We start from the raw sequence: 15,765 nt of genomic DNA, 5'->3' as shown, positions 1-15,765 counted from the left end.
GAGACGAATGACGTTCGAGTCCCTCGTGTCACTGGGTCACAGTTTAGACAAGAGACTTTTTTTTTTCTTTTTGTTGTGATGACGCCATCAAATATACAGTGGATAATGGCATGGGAGTTAACAATGACACTGTTATGACTGGGGTTGAGCAACGGGTTGGTATAAATGCAGTGTGAGGTCTCAGGGTGCTCCAGTGACACTCCGAGCGAGCGCAGACGTAACAACGCGAGATGATCTGGACCATCCTCCTGCTCGTCCTACTCATTTTTATTCTAACAAACAGATGGAGGTAAGTAACTCATTCATCCACATGTTTTGTTTATAAATGAATGACGTGCTGTTGTGAAGTCGTGTTTTCTTTAATATCTGAATTTTAACGCGCAATCCCCGTGAAGTGTTAATAAAACCCGGCTTGAATTATTGGGGATTGATTAGGAGCGAATCTGTTTCTTAGTGGGGCTTTTCCCTGCTCCGGTTTGAGGAATGCTGTTAAGCTGTGTGCTTAAACAACTCTGAGCGTCACACCTCACGGGCTTTTGTTTTGCTTTGGTGAATTACGAGCGACAAAATCTATGATGTAGTTGTGACTTTTCAGCTAATTCCAGTTAATGCTATTTGTGCTTTTCCCCTCCATAGTAGGCTACATTCATGAGCTAAAGATCAGTTTTCGCTACAAATTCAAACGGATGTGGAAGACTAAATAAAAAAGAAAATGATGATAATAAAAAAGATTCCAGTTCACTTTGCTGTGAGGAGGAAATGAGTCAGATATAACTGTTGCAACATGCTTTTGTAAACATTAGATTGAATGCACAATTTCGTTTATTTTATTTCCTTTAGATGCAAGGGGGAACCACCTTTAGACAAAGGAGCTATCCCGTGGTTAGGTCATGCACTTGAATTTGGAAAAGATGCATCCAAGTTCATAAATCGCATGAAGATGAAGCATGGTGACGTTTTCACTGTGAGTTATATTATATGCATTTACATATTCAAGTTTAGATGCATAAGGAGCTGTGATTTTATCCTGATATAAAACGAAAATTTCATAGTTTTGTTTGTTTGTTTTAAATATACTTTTAAGTAATTTTCCATGTAGCGGGATCTTTTTACGTTGGAGTCATTCAGAGCACTTAAGGAGCACTGCCATCTGTTCAGTGCATTTTCTAAAGCATATACAGATGTTTTAAGATCCTTTACTCAGTGTCCGCTTTTGGCGCTCCAGGTGCGAGTTGCTGGCCGCTATGTGACGATGCTCCTGGATCCACACTCCTACGACACAGTCCTGGGTGACTCCGATTCCCTGGACTTCACACGTTACGCGCAGGTGCTGATGGACAGGATCTTCAGACTGCGCCTCCCGTATAGCCAGCAGGCTAAATCAAACGAAATCATGAAAAGGTACTGAAGCAATAACAAAAACCACTTTCTTTAAATTTTCAATTTCATTTTTATGTTATTTGGGAAGTGAGAATCTTCTTGGAAATTCACTGGTTAAGGTTTTATAAGTACTAACACTGAGGATATTCCTGTAGAGCAACAGCGCATACTTGGAAATCTATTTTAGGTCTTAGTTTGTTATTGTGCAGAACTAACCGGCATGCACATTTTTTCATTGAAGGGTGGAGAAAATCTTTCAGCGTCATAGGTGGATTTTTGGGCACTGTGCTTCTTCAGTTTGCGTCATCCATTTTTCTAATTACCCTGCCTTTATAAATTAGCTCAATCAATTTTTGTTTTCGTTTTAAAATAATGTTTGCTACAACGATGTTTTTAACAATCAATTATTGTCAGCTGATTTGCAAGACTAACCCTCAGCAGAATGGCGTTTAACCTTTTCTTTAATGGTTTATGTCTACAGGCACTTTGTGGGAATGAACTTGGCCACTCTTAACAGCGCCATGAGCAGAAACCTGCGAGCCTTGATGAAAGCAAAGACGACCCAGAACCAGAAAGACTGGAAAGAGGAGGGACTATTTAATTTCTCTTACAGCTTGTTATTTAGGTATGAAAAAGCCTCATCCACCCACACACGCGCACTAATGCTGTTAACTATGTCAAAAGAAGAATGTCAAAAGCTTCCGACCAAACAGTTTACACACCGATCCATCCTGTGGTCATCTGTTTGTAAACCCAGCAACAAAAATATAGGATGACCACGCTGTGTCATAAAAATGCGTGTGGGTCACTTTTCCGGTTGAACATTTTTGGCTGATGTGAGTCAAAGGTTGTTTTAAAAATGAAAGCTATGGGGATCTTTACTGTGTCATGGGGACTAAATGGAAAAGTACCATTTATAACTGTGTCATGTGCTGGTTATCTTCTCATCGCCCACACACTCACACGTTTTGTGTTTCTTCTTTCCGTGCAGGGCGGGGTACCTGACGCTGTTTGGAGGAAAGCAGAACAACAACCCCATAGACCCTTTGAGTGTCTACAAGGAGTACAAGAAGTTTGATGGTCTTCTAGTCAAAATGGCAAGGGGCACTCTCAGGCAAGGTAAAGAGATGAACTTCAAAATCAAAGGAGCACTTTTAGTTGATTGGCTGTAGAGGTGCCAGCCTTCCCGTAAGCATAATTAGATGACACTGCAGTAATCTTGCCACTCAAAAATAATTACAAACATTGTTGTAAGCTGTTTCATCTAGGAACTATTTACTGTTTACTGAGCTACACCCACGAGCAAAATAATGGTCCTTTAGTCAAGAGGGAAGCTGTAAATATGTCACAGGTAGACGTACGCTTCCTTCCACAGGCTGTAGTTCTGTAAACATAGCTCCCGCATGTGACTGCGTGCACATGTGACTGCGTTTGTGGATTTTGCTTTGGAGTAATTGAGTCATGATTGTGAGATTTTTAAATAAACCTTTATGGCATATTGGGCACCACAAGATGAGTGCTATTTAGTTCCATTATATTCAAGAGAAGGTGCACATCTCAAAATGAAACCTGGATGAAAATCTTCCAGATGGATAAAGAACGTTACTGTCTGGAGAAAAAAAAACATGTAAATTTAGTTTTGGGTAGAGTTTTGTGGTTAACTTTTACTAAATGAACACCAAAAGAAGCATGAAGTCGTGAGTCAGATGAGAGTGTTACTTGACGTCACGGTTTACGTCATGTCTCGGTTAATGTGGTTTGACATCACCACTGACTGCTCCCATAGATTTGTTTTGTGGTTACCATGGTGGGGATTGCTTACTCACGTGCTTACATAGTGTCTAGGAGTTTGTGTTTCTAAAGACTTCGTCATCACATATGCTGCGATGTCACTCCGCTGATAACTTACTTCATTATCACAACACAGAGCCTGTCGCCTCAGGACTTGGCCCTCGTTATTGTGTACAATTCCATCCGTTCCACCCATTACAAAAATAGCAGAAGCAGCCAGTTAAAATATTAGTGCGTACTTTTGTGCACGTATGCAATAGCATATTTTTGTCTGGCATCTTGCCCAGTGACATTTACTGTGACCTCGTCTGTGACCTGGTTCATTCACTCACTTAATGATGTTTATATGTGTGTAACAGAGGAGAAGAAGACAGCTCAGAGTGTTCAAAACAAACTCTGGGAGCTTCTGGCTCCAGCAGGTCTGACTGACGATTCGGGGTCCAGCCCTTGGCTGCATGCCTACAGGCAGTTTCTGCAGGAAGATGGAACCGATGCAGAGATGCAGAACAGGGCTATACTGATGCAACTCTGGGCCACACAGGTGAGTGAGACAACCTAGAAATGTTGACCTGTTTGTACAAACGAGGGCTTTTTTGGTGATTACACTAGAGCTCACTCAAAATTAATTAATTGTGCCCTTTGTGTCCAAAAAAACTTTATTTGGGCGGGACTGAAATACTCTTCTTTGGCACATGAGGGTGCTGTTCACTACAGATTACAAGGATTAAGCACTATGAGACAGATAATGGTACAGAAGCTGAGTGCACTTTTCAGTGCTGTCGCAGTATTAGATATGACTGATTAACTGCTGAGGTTAGTTTTATTCAAGAGTCAGTATGAAAATAATTAGTGCATGTGTTTGTTATCAAGTAGCATGTACATATAAAAAAATAAATTTTCATATTTTTTAAAACAAAAAGTAAAGCTGGGCTAGTGAGCTGATCTTAACTCCTTGAAGCTGGACTTTGACTCAGAGTCTTTCTCACAGCCCCGCTGGAGAGTTTATTTCATGACAGATTTATCATATATGTGTTTTGGCCTATACAATAAGCCGTTTGCTGTTTTATGTCAACCTGTTTTGTTTCTGTTTGATTCATAACACCCATGAACACATTTTCAAATGATTCAAAAAAGAAAAATCAAACACATTTGAAAAATGTGGTCAGGATTTGCTCAACAGTTAATGCAGCAACAACAAATGGTATGTTAAGAAGCCAAAACATCTTAACTTTAAACAGTGGCGTAATTTCCAGGGTGGTGTCATTAATCAGACCCAACTAATATACCCCCTCTAAAATTGAATTATATTGCATAAATAAGCTGTTGATTTTCTTTACTCATTTCAGGAATTACCTATACCTATAATACCTATACCATATTCATCTAGGAATTTGCCCAGATTTCTTTCTTTTTCTAGACAGAGATCTTGACACACACACACCCCCACCCCCCACCCCTTTTGTTCAGCACAAAGTCACGCCAATGACTTTAAATATAAAGAAAATATTTGTGTCTGGGAAAGCTCTTCCACACTTAGGACTGTGATACATGGGCCAGATGTGTCCTGGCGACAAATCTTTTTAAAGGATACACAAGTGCTGTCATCAGAGATGCTTATGTTTGGTAAAGTGATCATTAATAGTCTTATTAGTGTATTTCCAATAAACTAACAGCCAATTTTGTGATAATTTATTCACTATGTTATGTTTTCCCCCTAAGATAATAGCACCATAGTTTGCTATAAAACTGAATAGCTTCAGTGTCCTGTCCTTGGAAGCAAGCAGATGGCAGGGGACCTCAGGTTTCCAATGGCTTTCCTTTTTAAGTAAACCATTACTGCACTGTGCCTCTGCCAATAGTGAGACAATCCAGAGAGTGGCTCTTCTCATCCCAGACATTCTTATTTTATTATTTTCCAGCAGTGCAAATTCATTACGTTTTTTGTTTTAATGAAACTTATATTTCAATAAAAATAATGGCTTGTTATCACTTCAACAGAAGGTTGTGTAAGTACTCAGGTTGCCGTGTGATGTTTTTATTTGCCGTTACCAAATAACCACCTGCGCTGTCACTATGCAACGCCAGAGTGAGCGACCTTATCATCATCCTCCTCATCTGAGTCTTTGTTTGTTTCCAGGGTAATGTTGGTCCTGCTGCATTCTGGCTGTTGGGCTTCTTGTTGACAAATCCTGAAGCCCTGATGGCAGTAAAGAGGGAGTTTAGCCAGAACACACAGATGGAAACCACCACAGGGACTCCCCTCATGGACAGTCAAGTGAACACCCCAGTGTTTGGTAAGGGCTTTTCTCCAGCCTGTGTAAACAGTAGGTTTATCATAGTGTCAGGAACATAAACAAGATGTTTGAGTTCCTGTCCCCCTCCCTTTACGTAAACTAGCTGCCCCCACAAAAACAAAAGGTTTGAGCAGCAGGTGGATGGGACTGCTGTGTGATGACCATAATGGGGGCATTAGCTCTTGGCGGCATCATATATGTCCAAAAATAGAGAAAAAAAACAGTCTTAAAGTGTTTAGAGCAGTCTGACCACTTTTGGCTCACATAGACAGATTTGATTATTTAAATGGTAAATGGTCTGTATTTGTATAGCACTTTACTGAATCAATAGCCATGTTTAATATGAGCATGTACCACTGTGCAGCACACAGAAAAAGAAAATAAATAAAAGCCTCATGTGCCTGCCCACTATTAACAAGCGGCCACCACAGTGGACAGAGCCACATATTTGATATACACAGGATTCTCTTCCTGACATGACCCTCTCAGGGATTTGTCTCCTCCCAGTCTTGAGCCTGAGAGCTTTAAGCATTAGGCCCATGTGTTAACCACTACACCAATGAATGGCACAATAATAGACCCCCTTTAACAGGTGTATCCATCTATTTTCTCTAACTTATTCAATTCAAGGGCAACTAGAGCTTATTTCAGCAGTGAGACGCAGGGTACACCCTGGACAGACCACCAGTTTGTCGCAGGACTAACACAGAGATAAAGACAAAATTTCATACTTGCGCCCATTTTAGAATCACTAGTTAACCTGACATTCATGTCTGTGGACTGTGGGAGGAAGCTGGTATGCCCACAGAGATCCCACAGAGGAAAACAGCAGAGAAAGTAGAACCCAGCAACTTAATGCTGTGAGGCGATGCTGCTAACCATCATACCACAATGGTGTGCTTTTAAGAGCATGACTGCAGTTTGTTAATAGCAAGATGGTAGTAGCAAAAGAAATCATATAAAGTTTAGAAATACTGCAGATACTGACCATTTCTTTAATAATAATAATAATGATAATACATTTTATTTGAAAGCGCCTTTTTCAACCCCCTCTCAGATAGTGCCTTGGAAGAAGCACTGAGACTCACCGCCGGCCCATTCATTACAAGAGAGGTAGTGCGGGAAAAGACCCTCTGCATGGCCGATGGCCGACGGTACCTGCTGAGAAAAGGAGACAGAGTGTGTTTGTTTCCCTACGTCAGCCCTCAAATGGACCCTGAGATCTACCACGAGCCACAGGTTTGTCTTCCTGTCTTGTTTCCAGTCTCTAATCCATGAAAATCTCCCTGTGCTGCCAACAGGAATAGCAGTAATTATCTTATGGACTCATTGAAGGCAGAGTTAAGTGTAATTAGCACCTGCGGTTGTTTATGTAACATGGAAACAACGCCTACACAAAGCTTACCTTGTGCTACCCAGCGAGAGGTCAAGTCCGGAGCTGTGGGCTACCGAGGGATTAGCAGAGCATGGGAACAGAAAATGAGCTGATGGGTGTGGGAAGGGCATAGCAGGGCATACTTAAGAAATAAATGTCAGACAAATGCCAATGCATTTGAGTGATTATTCTGATATTACTTGCATCTAATAGCTGCTTTGCAAAAACTGTGTTTCCTTTCCAGAAATACAAGTACGATCGCTTTCTGAGAGAAGACGGATCTGTGAAGAAGGATTTTTATAAAGGAGGGAAGCGGCTGAAATATTACACTATGCCATGGGGTGCAGGGACCAATGGCTGTGTAGGAAAGCAGTTTGCCATCAATACCATCAGACAGTGAGTGCCCTAGATTTATTTTTACTCTACAACTTTAGGGTCGTTGAGAGCCTCAAAACGTTCCACGCTAGAGTTTTACATTTCTGCTCCAATACCCTAATTCTGTGTTTTATCTGTGTTTTTCCTCGACAGGTTTGTTTACGTGGTGTTGACTGACTATGATTTGGAGCTTTGTGGCCCAAATGCTCAGATGCCAGAAATAAATACCAGCCGTTATGGATTTGGGATGCTACAACCTGAAGGAGACTTGCCTGTCCGATATAAACCTCGAAATACTCACTAGGAAAATGAGCAAGAACAACAATTATATGCACATTTCAACACAAAAACTTTGTTTATATTGTCTCTATGTCCTTTGTAATTTTATATTTTCTTATTTATGTAATAAAGTTTGCATTTTTCTTTGCTATTTATCAATAAATATAAATAATATTGTAATCCTCTGCTGTCAGTCTTCTTTAGAGAGGGTGTTTTGGATGCCCATTCTACACCTACCATTTTATTTTTCAGTAAAACCTCATAAGACACTGAAAATTGCCTTCATTTAGGGGGAGGAAACAGTAAAAACGTGCGCACTCTTTTTTGTCAGCTGCAGAGACTGAGTGTAATGAAGGGACTGCCTGTACTGTAAACAGAGCCAGTCACACATCTGTCACACTAACACACGCCTGCTGTTTGCGAAGTGAAGTTTGGATTTATACGCTGTTTGGAAAGCAATGATCAGTCACTGGCAGGAGATGATAGGTCACAGATTGTAAAGCACTGTGCAGGTCTTCAAAGGACAACAATCTTGTGTGTTATATCACTTATTGCAAATGGAGGCGTGGCCATCTGCCACATCAGTTTGTGGTGAGGGGAGGAAGAGAGCCAGAGAAAAGTAATAACTAATGATGCAGAGTGGTCTATAAACACATAGCGAGTGAGAAAAGGTGAAGCCCCCAACAGCACATGCCTATTACAGCATAACTAAGGGTGATTCCAGGTCACCTGATCCAACCTAACTATATACTCTGTCAAAAATGAAAGTTTAAAGCCTAATCTGGAAAGCAGAGAGGATGTCTGTGTCTTAAATCCAGACTGGAAAATGTTCCCGCAGACCTCACTGTAATTGTCTTTTAAATGTTAGCCCATTGTGTGAAGATTAATGAGAAACTTTTACAATACATCAGGCCAAGCCGCAAAACCCAGACTGTCAGATTGTCCTCTCCAAGAGTGAGTTAAGTAGCTGGCCAATCTTCCCTGATGTCAAATATTGTATTTTAATATTTAAGAAGCACTTAAGGATCGAAGAGGTACTTACAGCATGTCTCTTATTTATTGTGATGTGAGTGCAGAGTGCAAGTGTCGGCTTTGAATGACAAGTTGCTTGATTAATGCTAACTCCACAGATTGTCTAACCTGCATGAACTTTGTGAAAGGTTATACTTTGTCCAGTTCTGGCCAGACATGTGAGTTTTGTAGCTCTATAACACTCCAGCACGAAGCACTGATGCACTGAGCTATTACTCGCTGCCTGGGCCCGCGAGGGTTAAACTCACACAGCCTGCGCCGCTGGAGGAGCCCGAGTGAAATCAGCCCCTGCAGGATCCCGTTCACAAAGGCGCCGGCCAGCACGCACGCACACTGTCAGCAGGTGGAGGAGACACACCAGGAGCATTCCCGACTAACTCTCAGGAGCTCTACTTGTTGATTCGCTTCCGGAGCGGTGCACAGGGCAGACTGGACGTGTTGATTCCTGCAAAAAGCACTTATAGTTTTCAACATGTCGGTACGCGGCTCATGATGCCTCCATCAGCTCCCAAAAGAGAGCCGAAGAGCCGGAGAGCAGTAACAAGTTTGAACGCGTTTAGTCTCGAAATGTTGCTGATGCCGCTCCTTGAGGTGAATCGGGATATAAAGAAGACAGGTATGCGTTACGTTTATTTCTTTGTCGTGTGCGATCCTGTTTTAGTTTGTGGTTTAAGTCTTATAAGCTTTGTGATTTTGTAGCGGAGTTCGAGATGCTGTGTCCTGTTCGTTTGGCGTAGCTGGCCATCGTTACAACATGCGCGAGTTCCACTTTCAGCTCATGTGGGTTACTTTAAAATATATATATGTAAATGCAGTTTTGCTGAATGAGTCAGTAGGCATGTTTGACTAAAGGGATAAAAAAACAACAACTTTATATCTCAATTATTCCTCTTTTGATAATAACTTGTCGTTATGTAAACCCCGGAAAACCCTGCACTACTGTGAGGACAGTCCACAGAATGGTCTTAGAGGATGATACAGTGTGTTATGAGCCCTTAATCAAAGTTGATAATCGGCATTAGCCCAGCTTAATATCACTCCAGAGAACAGTTCAACAACGTATGCTCATAACAACACCTAACACAAGTGCCTTTGGGCCGAGATTGATAGCTGAGACGTTTCAGCACCGGATTTCGTGGACAGCGAAAAGACGGCGGTCCTGGGAGTGATGGACGTTTCAGCACCGGACAGCGCTCGCAAGTGGAATCCAGTTTATCATTGACTCCGCTCCCCCACCCCGCCATCCTTGTCAGCAAGAAAAGCGGCTGTACCTCTTAAAGCTGATTAAAATATCTATTTGGTTCTCTGATGAGTGGATAAACCACCTGACATTGCTATTGTAGGACACCAGCAGTGCCCGTTCAGCAGCACCCACATTAATTTCCCCCCCTTTTCTTCTTCTTTTTGTCAGGCAAAAGAAACGAAAGGAGACCCTGATGCGGTCATCTCCAGGACCATGTTCTTTTAATCCACCATCCTGCATCTTCCAGTGTTTTCAAGTGACCCAGTGACTTGAGTGAAGATGATCAAAACAGGACCTCGGTTGGGCACCACGCTGCCGCCGGATACAATTGACATCATCCGCAGCAAGACCCACTCCCGCCGGGTGAGACTCAACGTTGGGGGTCTTCTCCACGAAGTTCTGTGGAGGACTCTGGATAGGCTGCCCCGCACACGTCTGGGCAAACTACGAGACTGCAACACCCACGACTCTATCTTGGAGATATGCGATGATTATAGCCTGGATACCAACGAGTACTTTTTCGACAGACACCCCGGCGCCTTCACCTCCATCCTCAACTTCTATCGCACTGGGAAGTTGCACATGATGGAGGAAATGTGCGCGCTCTCATTCAGCCAAGAGCTGGACTTCTGGGGCATCGACGAGATCTACCTTGAGTCCTGCTGCCAGGCCAGGTATCACCAGAAAAAGGAGCAGATGAACGAAGAGCTCAAAAGAGAGGCCGAGAACATGAGGGAGAGGGAAGGAGAGGAGTTTACTACCACGTGTTGTTCCGAAAAGAGGAAGAAACTCTGGGACCTCTTGGAAAAGCCAAGCTCATCATTTGCTGCTAAGGTAGTGTGCCACTCAGCATTTTTTTTTTCTTACAGGTGTTCACTTTGGCACAGGAGATCAAGTGAAAGTAGTGGATACTGAGAGATTGTGGCATTAGCAAACAGCCAGCAAGGCTTCTGTCGCTTAAGTTTTAGATAATCGTTTCTCCATATTTGGATCCTGACGACGGGTTTAATTTTAGAAATCTTCTAAAGACAAAAACAACAACAAACCAAAAAAAGAGAGGACGTGAATACCAGTTTAACATCCAGAAGCTGGCGTAAATCTCTCTTTGGGACTGGTTTGATCTAATGTCTGACTTTCTTTTGACCTGAACCAGGGCTTTTAAGCTGTCACTCCCCGCAGCTGTAGCACAGAGGGCAGAAAGAATGAGCGATGGATAGAAAAAGGTGTTGTTGTGCTCAAGAGGTGAACTTCAAAGCTGTCTGCAAAGTTGCTTATTCATCACTCTCTATTCAAATAGTATAGCTGTGGAAACTAATTTTGTTAGCTGTTCTCTGATCAATAATCTAATGCCAACCAGGTGCGCTTTCCTTGGAGAAAGCGCCGGATGCTGTGTTCTCCGGTGAGTCAATTAAACCTCCTTTTGTCTTTTAGCATGAAAACATGACAACTTTCATTATTCCCCTTCACAGGTTCCACTCTAGTGTCTCCCGCGGTAATTACTGAATGTTTGTTTTAAATGGCAACAAAGAGGATGAAGAGTTTCATCAATGTCATAACTGCGAGAAGCCTCCATGTGCACATTATGTATTTTTAGACATCATCACACAACACCTCCTCCTTCCCACTGTCACCCCTCTTGGCTTTATTAGCCACCTCTGTCTCATTTCCAGTTTAGTATTCAATCTTCCAGCTCATTAACAGGCTCACAACACAGTGCAGGAACAAGAGAAGTGCGCTCCTCTGGATCGATGGATGTTGTCATGTTAACAACTTTTTTAAGTGAACCAACTCTCCAAAGATGTGACTGAATCAGTATTCAGAGTAAATGTTAAAAACAAAACCGGTTCCATGTTAAAGTGTGGCTTTTTGTGAATTCTGCAAATTCCTGTTTAGTGTTTATTTCATTACTAAACAGGGTGAAAAGGAGGTTTTTCCAGACTGAATTTACTTCCTTTTTTGTGTCATCTCAAAATGCCTGAAATATATCTGGAAGACAGGAGAATGCCTCCCCTATGGAACAGCTCACTAAGTATTTTAGAAACAAAAGATCTCATGGCAATATCATTACTCAAAGAAATCTCAAACACCTCCTTGAAACAGGGGTTCCTGCATAATTTATGTAACTCGTCTATTCAAAGAACCTACTCTATCTCTGACCTTGAATTTCTGAAGCTCCTAATTATTTGTCTTTAATATTCAGCCACATTGCTCAAAGAAATTATGTCCCATTATGACACCACCCTCCATTTCTATGCCAGACCTTCTGTCAACACTGGAACAAGCAAGCATTCTTTGTTCATCATGTCAAATCCCATTAACAATGCAGTTTAAACAGATCATGTTTGAAAACACAACAAAATCTTCCTATCTCCAATGAAATGTTTGTCACTGAGGGTGTTATAATTTTAGTGTCTGGCCACATATTTGTGACGATGGCAAAAATCTGTAAAGATCTACCAAGTTCATTTTGATGAGTAGCAATTTCTTTCTTTCTTTATTTACAGGTGATAAATAACAGCCTTCCCCGACTCACCAGTTTAGCAGGCACTCTTTGTTAAATGTTCACATAGAAACATTTCAATATTTATTAGCACCACCCTTTACACTTATTGTTGAGACTGCAGTATTTAATTATAACTGAAAGCCATGTTAAAATATCACAACCTCAGCAACTGCAAAATCATTTTTACATTTACATTTTTACCTGTGATTACTTATTAAAATAGTTTGTTCCCATTTCTTCAGATGACTCTATGTAAAATGCCAAATATCACAGTTTGACAGGCATAAAATAGTGTATTTGCACCAACAAGGTGATTGCCAAAGAGTTATTAGCCAAAAATTTGGCATATCTCAGCACGGTGTGCAGTGTTGAGAAACCTAGACAAATGGAGGACAAAAAAAGAAGTGGCAGGGCTAAAAAAAATCGAACAAAAAAAGACCAAGAGGAGATGAAGAGTATATGAAAGTCATGTCCTTAAGAAAATATCCAGCAAAGACCTGACATAGAACCTGAAAGATGCACCTGGCCCTTCAGTTGATCATCTACTGTTCAGTGAAGCCTCATCAGAAATGTTCTCAGTGGAAGGGCAGCTGCCAAGAAGCCATTCTTAAGGAAGAGAAACAGGTAGAAAAGGCTGAGGTATGCCGCATTACACAGGACCGCACTACGGAGTAAGAAACCCAAATTTCAAATTTCATTGTACAGAGGAGGTCAGGAGAGAGAGATGTTTAACAGCAAGTGTCTACAGCCATCTGTTAAACATGGCGGGTGAAAATATAACAACTAAACTAAAAGAGCAACTCAAAGAACTAAATAAAAATTAGCTACCAGCCTTATATGTTATATTCCACACCTTGTGAATGTAAACAAATTTAGCAGGTTTTATTATTATATTAATACATGGAATAATAAACTTGAGCACAGTGAGACTAAATGTGAAAATAAATGATTGAGTCTGAATAAACTGAATCAGCTTCTATTCACTGCTAGTTATAAAACAGAGATCAGAAGCATGACCAAATACTAATTGTTTACATTGCAAATTCACGCATTACAAATTCATGATAAGCTTGTGACATTGTCCACAGCACAATTATTTATGAATAATCAGTTCAATCTGGCATTCGTGTGGAATATTTGAAAACTATTATACACAGGTTTCAAAAAACATTTTGAAGCATCATTTCCAGCTCATGTATTGCCTCTAGGTTCTTTACATGCATTACTGTACTTTTCAACACTGGTACATGACCGTTTTCCACTAAGGCTGTGCCATCGTGCTTGAATTTATTACACAGCCCAATAGTTTGAAATAGGTGGATAATTTATGTCCGTCCGTGCTTATACTAGTATATAGCACTGAGGTAAACACATAAGAACTGTACATGATGAAGACTGTATATACAATTATGGGGCCCCGAAACATTTGAAGGAAAGCAGCTAGAGGGTAGTGGGTGTTGCTGAGACAAATAGAGGCTTTACCTTATGGGGTGTACAGAAAAAAAGTCCAACTGAGGCTAAATAGCAGCCATTAAATGCAATCTTGTTCCTAAAGCTTAATTGAAAAGTTGCATCAGTGAAGTGGCTAGTTCCCAAACACATACTCTGCCTCATTTATTTTTCAGTGCTGATAAATTTTTTATTGCACATTAACAATGCTTGACTTAATGCCAGAGAGACAAGGTGTGATTCAAAATGTCTATAGCCCCAGATGTCTTCATTCTGGGCCTTTTGGAGTTATAACCACCCCCGAGGTTATAACTCTTTTCCCCATTTTTCATATCAAAGCAGTGAAGGACACATGCAGCACTTCATAGTTTGCACTCATGTTTGGGAGAGTTATGAATAGTTTTGCAAACACTCAAGTCTGGATTTGTAATTGGTCCATCCTAAACATAAACTCTCCAGTAATCATTCCATCAGTAACAGATAAGCTCTTGTTGATACAGGCAAGAGTATACCGAATGTTGTAATATTTATAGTAGTGTGGCCTAGTGGCATGAAAGAGTAAGCAGCTGTGAATGAAATCAGGCTATGTAATACGGCAGATCCCAGGAGAGCTTCTGTTGCTCAGCTCTCCCCGAGGTACAGTTCAGTCTCAGAGGAATCATGGCCAATCAATAAATCACTAAGTCAGGATTTGGCATCAAGCAGGCCTTACTCTAAACCGTGAAACAGTTTTCTGAACATTTTGAGCCAAAAGTAGCTATTACCAATATAACAAGTATTTAGCTCAGGCAAATTTAATTGTTTGTTAATTAATTGAATTCTTACTAAGTAGTTAGAAATAATTAAAAAAAACATTTTAAATTCCTTATTTTTATTTGAATCTGCAAGCAACAGGCAGTATCAGAAGGCAAACATATATACTGTAAGCATAGACAGAGCTACGTTAGCTACCTAGCTTGGTTAGCTTGTGCTAATGCTAGTGCTGATCTAATTATTGCTATCAAAAACACAATAAATAATGATAGAATTTCACTACAGCAGCCTTCTTGAACTGCTTATACAGTTGGACACATAAGTCATAGGAAACCATAGCTTTTTTCTCAAATAGTTGTTTTTAAAAATGCTCCAAAAGGCACCGCCACCACAAACATGTTCAAGAGGTCAAATTTAGCAACAGTTAGCGTTTAGCTACCTACTCGTGTCAGCGTCCACTATCATTCAGTTTGGGCATTTTGATATGGGAGCAAGCTTGTAGTGGCCGTTCGAGGAACTGTACTTTCAGCCACTTTGTCAAACTCATTGTTAAGGGTACAGAGGAGGTTGTTAAATGTCGTCTTTGTGGAGGACAGAGTCAAAGGATATTTCATAAACCATAATGATTATTTTCAAACTTAATGCGAGCAGCTGCTGATAGCTGATGCCATGTTAAATTTCATTTTAAAAAAAATGGGGCACATAAAATCTTCCCAAAACAGCCTTTTTTTGACACTCGCACACTTGAAATGTAAGTCCCTGTCTTCTCAGCGCCTTTCGGTGTTGCCTCTGTACACACTGAAGCTGTGGACCAGAACAAGATACTGAGCAATAAAAACTGACACTTCTTTCTTTTGCCTCAGCAGAGGCTATTTGAACTAATTGCATGGAAACATCTCCTCCCAGTGAGCCAGAGACAACCATGACTAGAGGCATTTAACCGAACTTCTTAGCACACATCAGATATGCCCGACTTACTTCTCTGTAAGCACTTTGCTGTGCTGTTTGTGAAGTCTGAGATCACTCTGTGTGTCTGAGGCTATTGGCTCAGAGCACTGTGCTCTATTACCTGCTGCATATTCACCCTACACGGCTCGCCAGATGACTTTTCATACGGATGGGAGGAAATCAGTGGCAAATACATTAAGATATGAAGTATACTGAATTTATTTAAGAAACGCTCTAGGAAAGCCTAAGATGTATGACTTCCCAAGGGCCATTGTCTGCTGATACTGTTGCCCTGCATGAGGGAATTCACTCCACCTCCAGTAGTGTGTCACAGGAGGATCGA

General features: G+C 41.0%; 2 protein-coding genes across 2 annotated transcripts in view; both read left to right on the top strand.

The window, feature by feature from the left end:
* The first annotated feature begins 130 nt into the window (after positions 1–130).
* Positions 131–7,674, top strand: LOC113022499 (prostacyclin synthase-like). The gene is made up of 10 exons (XM_026167962.2): positions 131–289; positions 841–964; positions 1,226–1,401; positions 1,862–2,005; positions 2,372–2,499; positions 3,531–3,712; positions 5,309–5,465; positions 6,523–6,704; positions 7,085–7,236; positions 7,369–7,674. Exons 1-10 carry the CDS (start codon positions 231–233, stop codon positions 7,517–7,519), a joined length of 1,455 nt encoding a protein of 484 aa, XP_026023747.1. The 5' UTR covers positions 131–230; the 3' UTR covers positions 7,520–7,674.
* A 1,328-nt stretch (positions 7,675–9,002) lies between these two features.
* Positions 9,003–15,765, top strand: part of LOC113022498 (potassium voltage-gated channel subfamily B member 1-like) — a 41,729-nt gene continuing 34,966 nt past the window's right edge. Inside the window, exons 1-2 of the mRNA XM_026167960.2 lie at positions 9,003–9,142; positions 9,938–10,603. Of these exons, the coding sequence (XP_026023745.1) occupies positions 10,049–10,603 (555 nt within the window). The 5' untranslated portion in view covers positions 9,003–9,142; positions 9,938–10,048. The remainder of the gene's footprint in view (positions 9,143–9,937; positions 10,604–15,765) is intronic.

The sequence above is a fragment of the Astatotilapia calliptera genome, chromosome 5 (genome assembly GCF_964374335.1).
Source record: "Astatotilapia calliptera chromosome 5, fAstCal68.1, whole genome shotgun sequence".
Classification (NCBI taxonomy): domain Eukaryota; kingdom Metazoa; phylum Chordata; class Actinopteri; order Cichliformes; family Cichlidae; genus Astatotilapia; species Astatotilapia calliptera.
Note: the sequence above shows the minus strand (reverse complement) of the source record. Positions and strands in the feature narration are given on the sequence as shown.